Source organism: Patagioenas fasciata, chromosome Z (genome assembly GCF_037038585.1).
Source record: "Patagioenas fasciata isolate bPatFas1 chromosome Z, bPatFas1.hap1, whole genome shotgun sequence".
NCBI classification, from domain to species: Eukaryota; Metazoa; Chordata; class Aves; order Columbiformes; family Columbidae; genus Patagioenas; species Patagioenas fasciata.
In genome coordinates this window covers 40,961,116-40,974,869 of record NC_092560.1, presented here as the reverse complement: position 1 = coordinate 40,974,869, position 13,754 = coordinate 40,961,116, and the positions used below count along the sequence as shown (strand labels likewise).

At 38.8% G+C, this 13,754-nt stretch overlaps 1 protein-coding gene across 2 annotated transcripts in view; it reads right to left on the bottom strand.

Moving 5' to 3' along the window:
• Window positions 1-13,754, bottom strand: part of GAK (cyclin G associated kinase) — an 82,255-nt gene that overhangs the window by 50,491 nt on the left and 18,010 nt on the right. For both annotated transcript variants that reach the window (XR_011736697.1, XM_065860549.2), the window contains exons 5-10: window positions 13,432-13,574; window positions 10,301-10,426; window positions 9,048-9,137; window positions 2,334-2,469; window positions 1,624-1,736; window positions 925-1,036 (exon numbers count right to left, since the gene is read on the bottom strand). Coding sequence is in view for 1 of the 2 variants with exons in the window: in XM_065860549.2 (XP_065716621.1) it covers window positions 925-1,036; window positions 1,624-1,736; window positions 2,334-2,469; window positions 9,048-9,137; window positions 10,301-10,426; window positions 13,432-13,574 (720 nt within the window). In the remaining variant the exon portion in view is untranslated. The remainder of the gene's footprint in view (window positions 1-924; window positions 1,037-1,623; window positions 1,737-2,333; window positions 2,470-9,047; window positions 9,138-10,300; window positions 10,427-13,431; window positions 13,575-13,754) is intronic.

Here is a 13,754-nt window from a genome sequence, read left to right as displayed (position 1 = left end):
ATGCACCTCAGATTATCATGGGGGTTCAGAAGTCTTTTTACAGGGGGACAGAGGAAGGGGGAGAGGTAGACCCCAGATGCTTAGGGAAGTATTTCTTCTCACACAGGCTTTTTGCAGGCTAAAATATCAGCTCAGTGTCTCCTCAGCATTAACGAACTACTGTGGTCCACAGTTAAAATCCCTGCAATTGCTTTTGCATTTCTTTATTGGACTACCTCAATCATTAGACACCAACAAGCCCATTTTAGCATGAAGTTAAACGAAAAGCCACACAATAGCTGCTATCTTCAAGTTGTAAGATAGCTGATGTTAAGTAGTTCTTAGAAAGCAAACACAATTGTGCACAAACTCAGGAAATACACTGATTTCAGTAACTTCTGCCACAAAGCAACAAGGTTTCAGTTAAGATACAGCACTTCTGAGAGGATTTTGAACAGTTTAAATTTAAACTCCTCTTAAATTCTCCTCTTTACACAAGACAAAATATTGTTGCTTCATGGAAATCAGATAGTTTTGGTTTTAAAATAAGCCATTTTTATTAGTTTGTCATACCCTCAATACTACTTTCTCTACAGCTCTCGTTCCTAAGAATATTATTGGTTACTGTATCCACCACTTTTATAAAAGTTTCAGTTCACTTATTTCAACTCTCCCAACTCTACAGATCAATAATGCAATTTAGTTTCAACTACTTTACATAGGAAACAGAATTTTATCTTGCCCAGCGATGAACTTGAGAAATTCATTTGCATTTATCTATATAAAACCAAACCTCACAAAAAAAATACAAGGTTAGAAACAGTGATATAAATGCAAAGTAGCTAGTACTTCCCCAAAATGTCTAAAACCCTCATTTTTTTTAATTTTCACATAGAAGATACGAAATTGTTTTTACACTAAGATGTCATCTGTTTCTGCACTTACCTGCATTACACATACTGTTGAGCTGTCCTGCAGGCTTGGAGCTCTGTGAAACAGAGGTCACAGATGTCCGATGCAGAGTATTGTTTCCATAGCCTCCATTTTGTTCCAGGAGCTGAGGAGATCAATATTCACTGTAAGTATTTTCTAGACCATTCAGCCAACTTATTACACTTTGCACGTTACCTTTATTTGGTGAGAACAAGTAAGCTGAACCTCAGAAGAAAGTCAGAAAGTTAAGATGCACAAATTGATTCATTTGCAGTATTGTCCAAATTAACTCTCAAATCGAAGATGCCTAAGTGGATTTCAAGTTATTGTAGGCTGAGCCTTCATATAGTAGATTTTTCTGTGCAAATTAATTATGATGAAATGTAGCGTGTCAAACAGCACTTGCATACTAAAGAATGACCCCACATCAAGAGAAGTTTTTTAAACCAGCAGGAAGAACTACAACCAGTTTCCTTCAATGTCGCACAAGCTCTCTGCTTTAAAACACATATTTTCAACGACCCTACAAGTGACAGAGATCAATTCAATTGAATTTCAAAACAAGTTAGCATGAAATTCTCAGAAGACTAAGGAGCAGGGGACCTGTTCTGACATCTGGTACTAAACTCACACTCTCTGGATAAGAGAAGAGAGAAAGAAGAAAAAAAAAAAAAAAAAAAATCAATTATACTCCCTATGAGACACATTTACCTCTGTGATGGGAGATTTAGGATTTGCATTCCTAGCGGCTGCAATCTCCTGCAGTTGATTCACAACTTCAGCGATTGACAATCTCTCCTCTGGGTTCACCTTCAACATGGAATCTGAAAAAGGAGATTCAAACAATATAACAGAAACCCTTCAGAGCTTTTCTCCCAGCAGAGATGAATAATCTCTTCAGTGCACTCCAGTGCAACAAGCAATCAAATGCTAACAGAATGGATGAACTGCTAAATCTGTATCCAAAGCTCATTGCCATAACAAGTATCCATGAAAAAATACCATTTAGGGTTAAGAATATTTCAAAGAATATACTTTAGGATGAGTTAGTTAATAACGGCAGAAATAACTTTATATTGGAGTGGGAGACATTTCTGACATTGTTTTCAGTAATCTATTAATACTTGAAATTTAAAGAAAGTAGAAATTCTAAACCAAATTCAAAGAAATAAAATCAAAACACCAGTTGTTCCCATGGACTAACTCGTATCCTAAGCATGACAGAAAACTACACTAAAAAAAGTGTCATTTAAAATTTCCAAGTTTCTTGATAATGGATTAAAATTTTCAATAAAATAAGTTGTCACAGTTAATCTTTTTCACCACCACATGTCAGTAACATTTAACTATCAGTAATACAATACTTTCAATAATAACATATACCCATAAAGACACCAAATTAAATAACATTGTAAACTTACGAATGAGATCATGAAACACAGAGTAGCGGGTGTCATTTTGTGGGATGACATATTTTCCATTGACTATGCGAAGTTTAGCTCCATCTTCAAATGGATGTTGCCTAAAGCACAGCAAGTACAGGATACAGCCCAGAGCCTACACAGAGATAAACGCAGAAATATTTTGTAGATTCATGGAATCATTTAGGCTTGAAAAAGTCTTATGATCATCAAGTCTAACTGTAAGCTTACCACTGCCAAGTCCGCAGTTAAACCACAACCCTAAACTCTAGATCTACACATTTTTGAAGACCTCTATGGACAGCGACTCAACCACTTCCCTGGGCAGCCTGTTCCACTGCATCACAACCCTTTCCATTAAGAAATTGTTCCTAACACCCAATCTAAACCTCATCTGGTGCAACTTACACCATTTCCTCTAGTCCTATCACTTCCTATGTGGGAAAAGAGACCAACACCTCCATGCTACAACCTCCTTTCAGGTAGTTACACCAAGCAATAAGGTCTCCCCTCAGCCTCTGTTTCTCCAGGTTAAACAGCCCCAGTTCCCTCAACTGCTCTTCATAAGACTTGTGCTTCTGACCCTTTGCCAGCTTCATTGCCCAAAACTGAACACATGATTCAAGGTGCAGCCTCACCAGTGCTGAGTACGGGGGGACCATCAGTTCCCTAGTCCTGCTGACCACACTATTTCTGGTACAAGCCAGGATGCTGGTGGCCTTTTTGGTCACCTGGGCACACTGCTGGCTCATGTTCAGCCAGCTGTCGACCAACACCCCCAGGTCCTTCTCAGCCAGGTAGCTTTCCAGCCACTCTTCCCCAAGGCCTGTAGTGCTGCATGGGGTTGTTGTGACCCAAGTGCAGGACCCAGCATTTGGCCTTGTTGAATGCCATACAATTGGCATCAACCCATTGATCCAGCTCTGCAGAGCCTTCTTACCTTCAGGCAGATCAACACTCCTGTCCAACTTGGTGTTGTCTGCAAAATGACTGAGGGTGCACCCAGTCCCCTCATCCAAATCATTGATAAAGATATTAAACAGGACTGGCCCCAATACTGAGCCCTGGGGAACAGCGCTTGTGGCCAGCCACCATCTGCATTTAACTCCACTCAAAACTCTTTGGGTCCAACCACCCAGCCAGTTTTTCACCCAGCAAACACTACACATGTTCATGGTGGTGTCACAGCAGGTAGAACATTGGTACTGGCAGCTGGTGACAACACCAGCCCAGGCTGGTGAGTGAGTAGCCAGGTGAGCAAGGGCAGGGAGGAGAGGGCACAGAGGCAAGAGCTGCCCATGCTGATGGAAGGTGGCTGCTTTGTACTATATCTGGACATCCAGATAAGGAAACAACCAAACCACAGCACACTCCTGTCCTCTTCCTCCTGTGACACTAAGCTGGAAAGCTGCCAGCAGTCTACAGGACAGATAACATCAAGCCCTACCCTATGGTGGTATTACAGGGAGCTGAAAGCTCCCCAAAGCCATGGGCAGAGGGAGCTCTGTGCCCTTTTTCAATGGATATCCTGGGACTGAACTCCTACAACTAGCACAAGTGATGGAGTGGCCATGTCAGTGGGCAGAAGTCTGGTGGTGGCCAGCATTTTTAGTAAGGGATGGGTGTTCCCTGGCCAGAGAGGCACAGAATGGGCAACCTTTGTGTGAGGCTGGGAGAACAGCAGGCAGGGAGACAGGGCCTGCCCATGGCAGAGAGTGGCTGCTTCAGTTGGTGGTTCTCCTGTCTTTGACAGCTGCAGCCCCAGACAGGGACATGAGCAGATCACAGAATCATGAAACAGTTTGGGCTGGAAGGGACCTTCAGTGATCAGCTAGTCCAACCTCCTCGCAATGAGCAGGCACATCTTCAGCTAGATGAGGTTGCTCAAAGACCCATCCAGCCTGGCCTGGAATGTCTCTAGGGACAGGGCATCTACCACCTCTCCCAGCAACCTGTGCCAGTGTTTTACCACCCGTATTGTAAAAAATCTAGTCTGAATCTCCCATCTTCTACTTACAAACCATTACCTCTTATCCTATTGTAACAGGCCCTGCTAAAAAGTCTGTCCTCATTTTTTTTATAGGCCCCTTTTAAGTATTGAAAGGCCACAATAAGGTCTATCTGGAGCCTTGTCTTCTCCAGACTGAAGAACCCCAACTCTCTCAGCCTTTCCTCATAGGTGTTCCAGCCCTCTGATCATTTTTGTGGTGTCCTCTGTACCCTCTCCAATAAGCTCATGTCTTTCCTGTGCTGACAACTCGAGCTGGACAGAGTACTGCAGGTGGGGTCTCACCAGAGCAGAGGGGCAGAATCACTGCTGGTCACGCTCCTTTTGATGCAGCCACAGACAGGATTGGCCAGATCATGGCACAATTCTGTCCTCTTCCTCCTCCACCACTCAGCAAAGGAGTGCTGCAACTTTGTACAAGGATATTGACCAAAGGATAACAAAATACCTTATCCTGTACCTCTGCACCTTATCTTGTATCCTGTAACAGACAGCATCATTGTCCTACAGGAAGCTGTAAGGTCCCCACAGCCATAGACAATAAGAGCTCTGCAGAACCCACCTTCTTTGGATGAAACTTAACACAGAATGAAGAAAAAATATAAATACAAATTTTCTGATCCATGAACCCATTGGCTGTTTTTTCTCACTTACGCTGTCTTTAATTCAAGCAATGATATTTAAAGCAGGATTTCAGACTATTAAATTAAGCTTCCTAACACTGCTTACAAATCACAGGTGTCACTCAACTACTGACTCATGGAACTCTGTATATTCCCAGTGTTTTAGAGATCAGCTTCACACTACTTGAGAAACAATTAGTCCCGATGTTTCAGAGGACAGAACACTTAGCAAAACACTTGTTTGGCATGTCAATTAGAGAGCTCCAAACAGTAATACTGCTACTAAATAGGCTTGTGGGGTTTATTCCCTTTCATGGAATTTTTCAGGTTCAAGGATTCTCCTATTACTGTCTTTTTAAAAATCATTTCAATAAATCCATTTTATTAACTTCACAGTATAGTCTTGTGACACTGAACATGTTCAAGAACAGGGTTTTTCTTACAAAATGCTTCAGGAGTTTCTTTCACACCTTCATCATGTGCTTCAAGAAGTATCATTTTATTTGTGGGAACACAATTTATACAAAAGGCTATCTAACTCAGATACATTCTGTTATGCAACGCACCAGCTAGGTAAGCATTTAAGTGTTAATCAGCTTGTTTAAATTACTCTTGAGGGACACAACATTATTGCTAAAATGCTTGTTTTGATAAAGATTTGAGGAAAATAAGCCCAAAATGACTGCCCCTTTTTTCCTTCAATTAGACAGCTATTCCACGCTTCTAATAAAATTTAAGATATTTTTCAGACAGGTTCATTCAAGCCTCAAAAATTACAAAACCAGGACTATCATATCCTGGGAACTTTCAAGTCCCTCCATGTGTCCAAAGATGAGACCTGCTCAACCTGACAAGGGAATCATCACCAAAGCCAGAAGTCAGTTTTGAATATTAATATCTTAATAGTACCGGTGTTATAGATTAGTTATGATAATTTCAGCTGTTACTTGAGTAAATTAAGCTGATCTAGACAAATATTTTAATATAAGCTAGCATACAAAATATACCAGCAGAGTTATACTATTGCAATAGAATAATATTCTATCTGGCCTATAAGAGTTTGATAATAGAGCATCCAATCACTCCAAGCAAATGTTTGCACAACAGACTGGAAAATTCGTCCTCAAAGTTTCTCCTGAACCTCGGCTTAGTTGCTTAAGCTTTTATGATCCTCACAAATAGAACAAGTCAGAGAAGACATTATCTAAGAAATCTACTCACTGTCTGCAGTCCTCTGTGTCTATCGTCTGCAACTGTCCTTGCTTGTCAATTTATTCCAAGAACAGTTTCAAAAATTTGAACATTATTAAACTCAAAGGTTTGAAATTTAATTACTCAAAAACACTTACTGAGCCTCTCAATCCAGGGCCAGAAATCAGCTGCATATATCAATTCTGTATTATTGTATAGCAAGCAAATTTTTGTCAGTCTGATAAAAAGCTCTCCATAACATACAGACTGAAGCATCACATAGTCCACATTTAATACACTGGGGGACTGCAGGAAATACCACTTACTCTGCCACAGAAATGCCTGTTTACAAAGAAGGGAGATCATAATTTAGTTGGAGGAATGAAATTACACCTTGCACAGTCTGAGACACTATGCACATCAGAAGACCTCATCCAGAGCCACGCAGGGTAGAAAAGCACAAATGCAATCAGCTGAACATACAGGAAATGAAGAGACCACTTAGATTTGATCTGTGCTTTAATTGCTAAAGAATTCCTTCCTTTATCTGTAGCTTAGGATTGTAACGGTGATATATTTTGAATATTTCAAACACCAAATGTCATTCAATTTGACTAAAAGGCAATTCCAGTTGCAGCAAGGCAATTCTTCAAAGCCAACACTACCCACGATATGGATATGCATAACAAAAGAGCCTATTTGTTGAAGATGCTGTCTTAAGGCTGCAGACAGTCCATCTACAGCAGTTGCCTGGGTCAGTCTGAGCACTCACATGCTAGCAGGTAAAAAGCAGCATAAAAACATGACCAAAAGTAACCAAGAACAGATTTCTGACCTGCTGCTGTGCTTCTACCAGCAGATAATTTGACCCTTCTTCAAGGGGACAGTGAAGCTTTTGGGGTTTTATGGTAGTGCCTGGGGTTTGGAGGGGGATTGTTTGAAACAAACCAAAATACTGTTATTTTTCCACTCACGAGCTTCAGGTAATAAGCAGCACACTTAAAATGATGAGAAGTTCTACAGTATAGCTGCAGGATAACACACAGGTAATGTACCAAAGTACTTTCTGAAGAGAATTAAACTACATGAAATCTAAAGAGATCATTCAGCTCATGCAGAATTAAAATCTGCAAGATGTCTTGCACTAACTAGAAGAATTTTTAACCAGATATTGGTAAGGAACCCAAGTTTGAAATTTTGCTTCTTAAATATATTCTGAAAACCACTCTTTTGCTTTTTCAGAAATACGTAAGAGAGACTGTACAAAGGGCCTTCCAAGCCAAAACATAATTTAAATGAAGAAAAATCTTTATGGCAAGGTAAAGCCTGTTACTTGAGTGGAATTCAGTTGAATTTCAGTTCAGGAAATCCAATTAATTCAAAAAAAAAAAAAAAGGAACTAGAGGCATTTGGGTTCAGTGATTGTTTTCTGAACACCTCTAGACTAGGCAGGAAATGTACAGAAAGCAACTGGCCAGGCCTAAGGACCTCTGATCTGACAACCAATATCAAATCACACTCCCATTGAGGAGGCTATGTGGTTAATAACTAATTTTTCCTGTATGTTGCTGTTCTAAGACATTGCTCTCTCCTGTATGCTTTTAAGCTCACATTCTTGACAAGCACACAGTGTTACTCACCCTACCTGCTTTCTTCAGAAAACTGTTTTGTTTGTCCTAACCACAAACTACAAGATCAGTTATGGCTTCCTGAGAAAGCACCATATTCTATGGTCAAATACTTCACATTTTCACTGTACCCACAGTATAAAGGAAAACACACAGAACAACATGTTGCAACAAAGGCATGGTCAATGGAACAGATCTTCGGAAGACACAGCAGCAGACAACCACCATGTTAATATTAACAAATACAAAGCTATTCTAAACAAAAAAAATAACTGCAACTGCCCTTTTGAGTGAGGCTTTTGTTAAAATCATTTCCAGCTTTTTATTTAACTGGATGTAATCTTGGATCAGACTACCAGTTTTTAACAAATGTGAAGTGACCAAATGGTCAAAGAAAAAAAAAAGTATTTGTATTTTCTTGGTGTTACTTCATATGCCAGAAGAAACCTGCCAACAGTTGTAGAAGCTGAATAACATTTTCCACAATATCTTGTATCTAATGTATGAAACTGAATGAAGTTTTGAGATTCCAAATAAAAACTTTCAAAGCACCAGCATTACATTTCCTCAATTTGTCATTTGACACACTGCCAATACAGGTAACAGCTGAACAGTTTGGCATTTGACTCCGTAAAAAACATCCAATAAACTAAGACCCTAAGTGTAAAGTCACCAGGCAGTACCTCAGTACTATTACAGTATTACACAACTGAAAACAGTACAACTGAGGATTTAATATTTCCATTTAATTCTGACTACAGATTTTTAGTGATTATTAACAGTTTATCATTCTTTCTATAGAAAGCAAGAATGATCTCTACATCATTCACATCCTGGCCATTTGCTAGTATTTGATCTAGATGCAATACCTAGATATAATAATTTTGAACTCAGCCATAGGTTGTCCCAGGATTACATGCATTGCAGAGCATTAAAGGCAATAATTTGAATTAAGGACTAAGTATTCTGGCTCTATGGTGGCAAGTTCCAACTATGCAACAGTTCTACTGCATGTCAAAGAAGTTCAGCATTGCTTCTCACAGTGCAAGTCAAGCTACATCTTTGAGAAAACCTCAAATAGTCCTTCTCAATCTTTTAGTATTTAAATACATAGTTCACAGTACTCATGTTTATTTTGCCATAAGACCATCTTACATTTATTTTGGTGCTTTTACTTATTTACCAACAAATTAACACGAAGACTGCAAAATCAGTTTCACTATGACATGAGCAGCTATAATGCAGCAAGAGAAAAATTTCTTACCCAAATGTCCTGTTTTTCACCAATTGGAAAATTTGAATACAAGTCAATCATTTCTGGTGTCCTGTACATTGGTGTTGTATTCCTTGTGATCTGCAGAACAGAGAACTTCTTGAAGCAGAAACTTGAATAATAAGCACTAACAGCTTTCAACCAAGGAAACAGTTCTCCATGTAGAATGGACTGCATTCTCATTTTGAAAATAAATTTCAGAAATACTTGTCAAGGTAGAAACTATCAACTGAATCCTGTAGTCCTCACAACAGGTTTGATATGACAAATAAAAACAGCAATAGTAAAATAAATAGCATTGTGATATTCAATAGTCCTTCCAAACTGCAGAGCACATGAAGTAAAATAACCTGTTCTGCATGAGGCAAAAAGGGATATGGGCACACATACAGAAAATCACCAATAAGCCAAAAAGTGATTTCATGGTCCAGTGTGTATTCCTCTCTTCCTCATCATACTTAATAACAGTGCAGACATGTCCAAAGAGTTAAGCTATGTTCACAAGGATCTCTGAAAAGACCTCTTCTACAATCTTTTTGTATAGACTGTACAAGACAGTGGTACAATATTATTTTTCCTTCTCCAGAAAAATCAATGGATTGCTCTCCAAGTATACTGGATTATGAAACAGGGGCAGTTTACAGACACTTATTATATCAGAACTCACACGTGAATTAAGTGCCACTTGATATCCACAGTTAAAAGTCTGAATCCAGTTGATGTATTGCATTAGATTTACCATCATTACACTCAACTCTAAACTAAGAACAAAGGCACTTCGAAAAACCACACTGCATACTTGACACAGTCACTGTAGTTCTAGAGGCACCGCAACACTGCCTATTCAAATTCTGCTGAGTAAATTTGTCACATCTTCATATGTGATTCAACTGAGAAAAATAAGATGAGAAGGTGGAAATCACTTTGGCATAACCAATTTACTTCCTGTTAAGAATGCAATTAGAAGCTCTAGTAATCACTTCTATTTTCACACCAGATTTCAGAATGGACACTGCTCAAGTTGAAGCACTGTTTGTATATGCAGCTACAGAACAAAAGCTATGATTGTCATTGCAGACAGTGTTTGAACCCTGGCAATGCAAACACAAAAGCAAAGCTTTAGGAACAACACTACAGCTGAAACTATCTTTAGTTGCCTTAGAAGTTCCATGAATCAACATCAGATTAACAGTAACAGTTAAATGAATCCAGTGTTAAAGTTAATCACATTAAAATAGTCTCACCTCTTCTTCAACCAGTGCTCTCTTCTGTGCAGACCAGTTGTAGTCAGGATAGTAAGCTACAGTTGTAGCACTACCGAAGTCACAGAGCTTTATTGTCCCTTGGTTGCTAATAAGCAAGTTTTCCACCTTCAAAAAGAAGCAGAACAACAAATTAAAGATACCTTTTTCCTGTACACTAGCACACATGCTTTTAAATATCTATTCACTTGTGCATACATATAAAATTACTGACTTTATTCCAGAATGTTGTTTACAGGAGCACAAAGATTTCAGACAGTACTGTATGGCAGCAATACAACCAATTTTTAAAAACAAAAACATGAGCAGGAAACATTCAAGACAGCAGGAAATAAACCATGGCAAAAAAAGCCATAATTCATTAGTGCCTAAGAGGCAACAGCTTTTCAGAGGACCACCCGCAAAAACCGTATCTTGGGATCCAAATGTTTTTAGGCATAAAAGTAAACACTACTAGCTTTAGTGCAGTGAAGAAGCAGGCTGCTGGGGGACACTCAAAGTCATGATCCAGTGCAGAGACAGAAACCAGCTATTTGAGGGCCACATGCTGCCTGAATAGTTCATCATCATGCTTCCATTTTTCTACAATCCAACCTTCCTGGATTGCTAAGTGAAACAGAAAAGAAACTTATGAGGAACATAAAAGTACGTATTGGGCAGACATATTGTGGGGGTCATAACCACAAAGGGCTGAAAATTTTTCCTGACTTCATAGAGAGAGACAAGGTGTAAAAGAGGCATATTATTAAGATCACAACACCATACTTCAGATAACTAGGTTCATCTTCCCCTTCCCTTTGAAATCACATCACCTTTAGACTCCCTTCTGCAAAACCTCAGTCTTTAGAACACCCTACTAGCCTCCTTACACATGCTTCTTCCACCAAATTGATTTTGACTACCCTGCAGGAAGATACAAGCTCTGTTAATGATGTGGTCAGAATATTGATCTCAATGAGCAACCTGAACTCCCTTCTCTGTTGGATATCCTTTGTTTGTCTCCATGGACAACAAGAAAGGTGTGCATTCAACATCAGATTAAATTTATACTCTAAGATGGTCACAGTAAGACCAGAAATGAAGCTTCTGTGTACCTACATTCTGATTTTTGTGCTTTGGTAAATATTGCTAATGATGTAGAACATTCCAGCTGATTATTCAGGTTTTAACTGAATCATGATACATGCCATGCAAACTAGCTGTGAGCTGCGTGGCAAATCCTGAAAAGATCAAATCCAGACAATTATTATAGCAGAGAAGCACTGATAAATTGCACTCTAACCAGCATACAATTTTTACAACTCAGTAACTATCTGGGTTCTCACAGTGCTGTGTACACACACTGTAAGTGCAAACTTTGTCCAAAGGGGTTCAGGAACAAAGAATGCACTATACTGACAAGTAAGAGAAGGAAACCACAGGAGGACAGAAACAGCCACCACTACAAAGGTGAATTTGGTTTTAAGTTGCACTGGAGATGTTCACAAATCCTTATACTTTTCACCAAAATAACTGACAAAACGTTGTTAGCATTCCATGCTACTACATCTACCAAGGGCTACACTAGCATCTCAGGTTGCTAGTGAGGTTGGTTCAAAATAGTTTTTCATGCTGCTGACCTAAGTTCAGCCCTCTGGAAAGGACAGTACAGCCTATTCAGCTTTTGATTGCAGTAAGGTCTCTGCCTATTGCAGCACAACTATCATCTTGTGTTGCAGGTCCTGTAACATGAAACCAACATGAAATGAAATCCCTGCCTTTTTTCCATGTTTTATCTCTGCTGGGAACTTACGTTACTTGACAAGTAAAGCAGACTTTGAATCACAGTATTAGCTTAACTTCTATGGAGCTGGCTATATAAAAAATTGTATATTTATTTGTAAATATTTTACCCCTTTTTCAGAGAAGAGATACATCTTTTCTAGGGGCTGGTGCATAGAAATTTCAGTGAATAATAAAAGACTTTATTCTAGGAAGTAACACAAAGAAAGTTCTGTCATAGCCTGAATCAAATTTCTTTGTCACGACCTAGAGGCCTGCTCAATAATACTGAGAAAAAAAAAAGGAATGCTCCATCATCAGAACTAGTTTTATATTAAGGTGCTATACTACTGCCTAACAAAGCTTCCAACAGTGTTGAAAGCATTTAGCAAATATTTACTTTTAAATTGTGGTTTCACTTCCCTTTCCCCAAAGTAATCAAGTACACGCTTACTTGAGGAACACGTTTTCCCTTTTATTTTTTTAAATATTCAGCTGATATCATATCAAGCTGGAAACAGACAGGTATGTGAAATTCAGACAGTTTCAAGACCAAAAATCTTCCCTCCCTGATTTTGTTTACATGTATGAAGACTACCTACATCCACTAGGTTCAAATGTATTTATAGTACAGCAGAATCTCACTGATTATTGAGGCTCCTTCATCTAAGGCATAGCATAAAGGCGAACCCCTACCTTCAAAATATGAAATTCAAGCACAGTTCAAGCCCTTTTGAATCTTGAAAGTTTCTAAGTGAACAACACTTTTCACAGAATAACCCTATAGCATCTTGGTAAAGGTTAGCATAATGAAAAATTCAGGAGCAAAATCTATGAATTATGCCTACCAAATTTTAAATTCCAAATCGAAAGCAAGTCCTAAATCCAATGCAAATTATTAGTTCTTAAACTAACAGCCTTCTACACTTCCTCAAAGGCTACTTAATGCTTCACAGAAAATCCAACACTACCTTTTTTGTCCTTTAAAGCTTTATCTATTCTATTTAGAAAACCTGCTCACCCCAAAACTGCAACTTACAACTCATTATTTTATGAAAAGCAAACACCTTCAACACTAACTTAATAAGCGAACCATGATATACTTCCTTTCTGTCAGCATGTTCAGATAGAGTACAAGTAGTCCTAACTACATATAAGAAAAAGACATTTGGAGACCCAAGTATTTCAATGATGAGCTTCACTGACATCCAGCAGTCTTGGCAAGGCAATGCACGTACGCACTAGCCTCAAAAATGTCTGCTGTACTTGATCAACAGTCTTAACACTGATTCAGCCTGACAGGCTTCTTTGCTGTTTAAAAATTAAGCCTTTATTTAAACATCGTAAGGCACCTTTAAATCTCTATGGATAATAGGAGGCTTCTGTTTATGCATATGCTGCACTGCCCTGCAGGTCTGATAAAATATCTTCAATACTGTGTCACAGGAGACAGGTCCTTTGGATTCTACTTTCTTTAAGAATTCCACCAGCTGTCCTGCAGAAAATCAGAGAAATTGACATAAGCACACACAGAACACCACAAATTATTAAAGCATGGCATGAATAGACAAACATTCTTGTCATTAAGGAAGATTTACAGTCTTGAGTCCTCTGACTATTCTCAAACACATGATTATCCCGTATTTAAGATACACTTGAACTGTAGTCTCAAAGA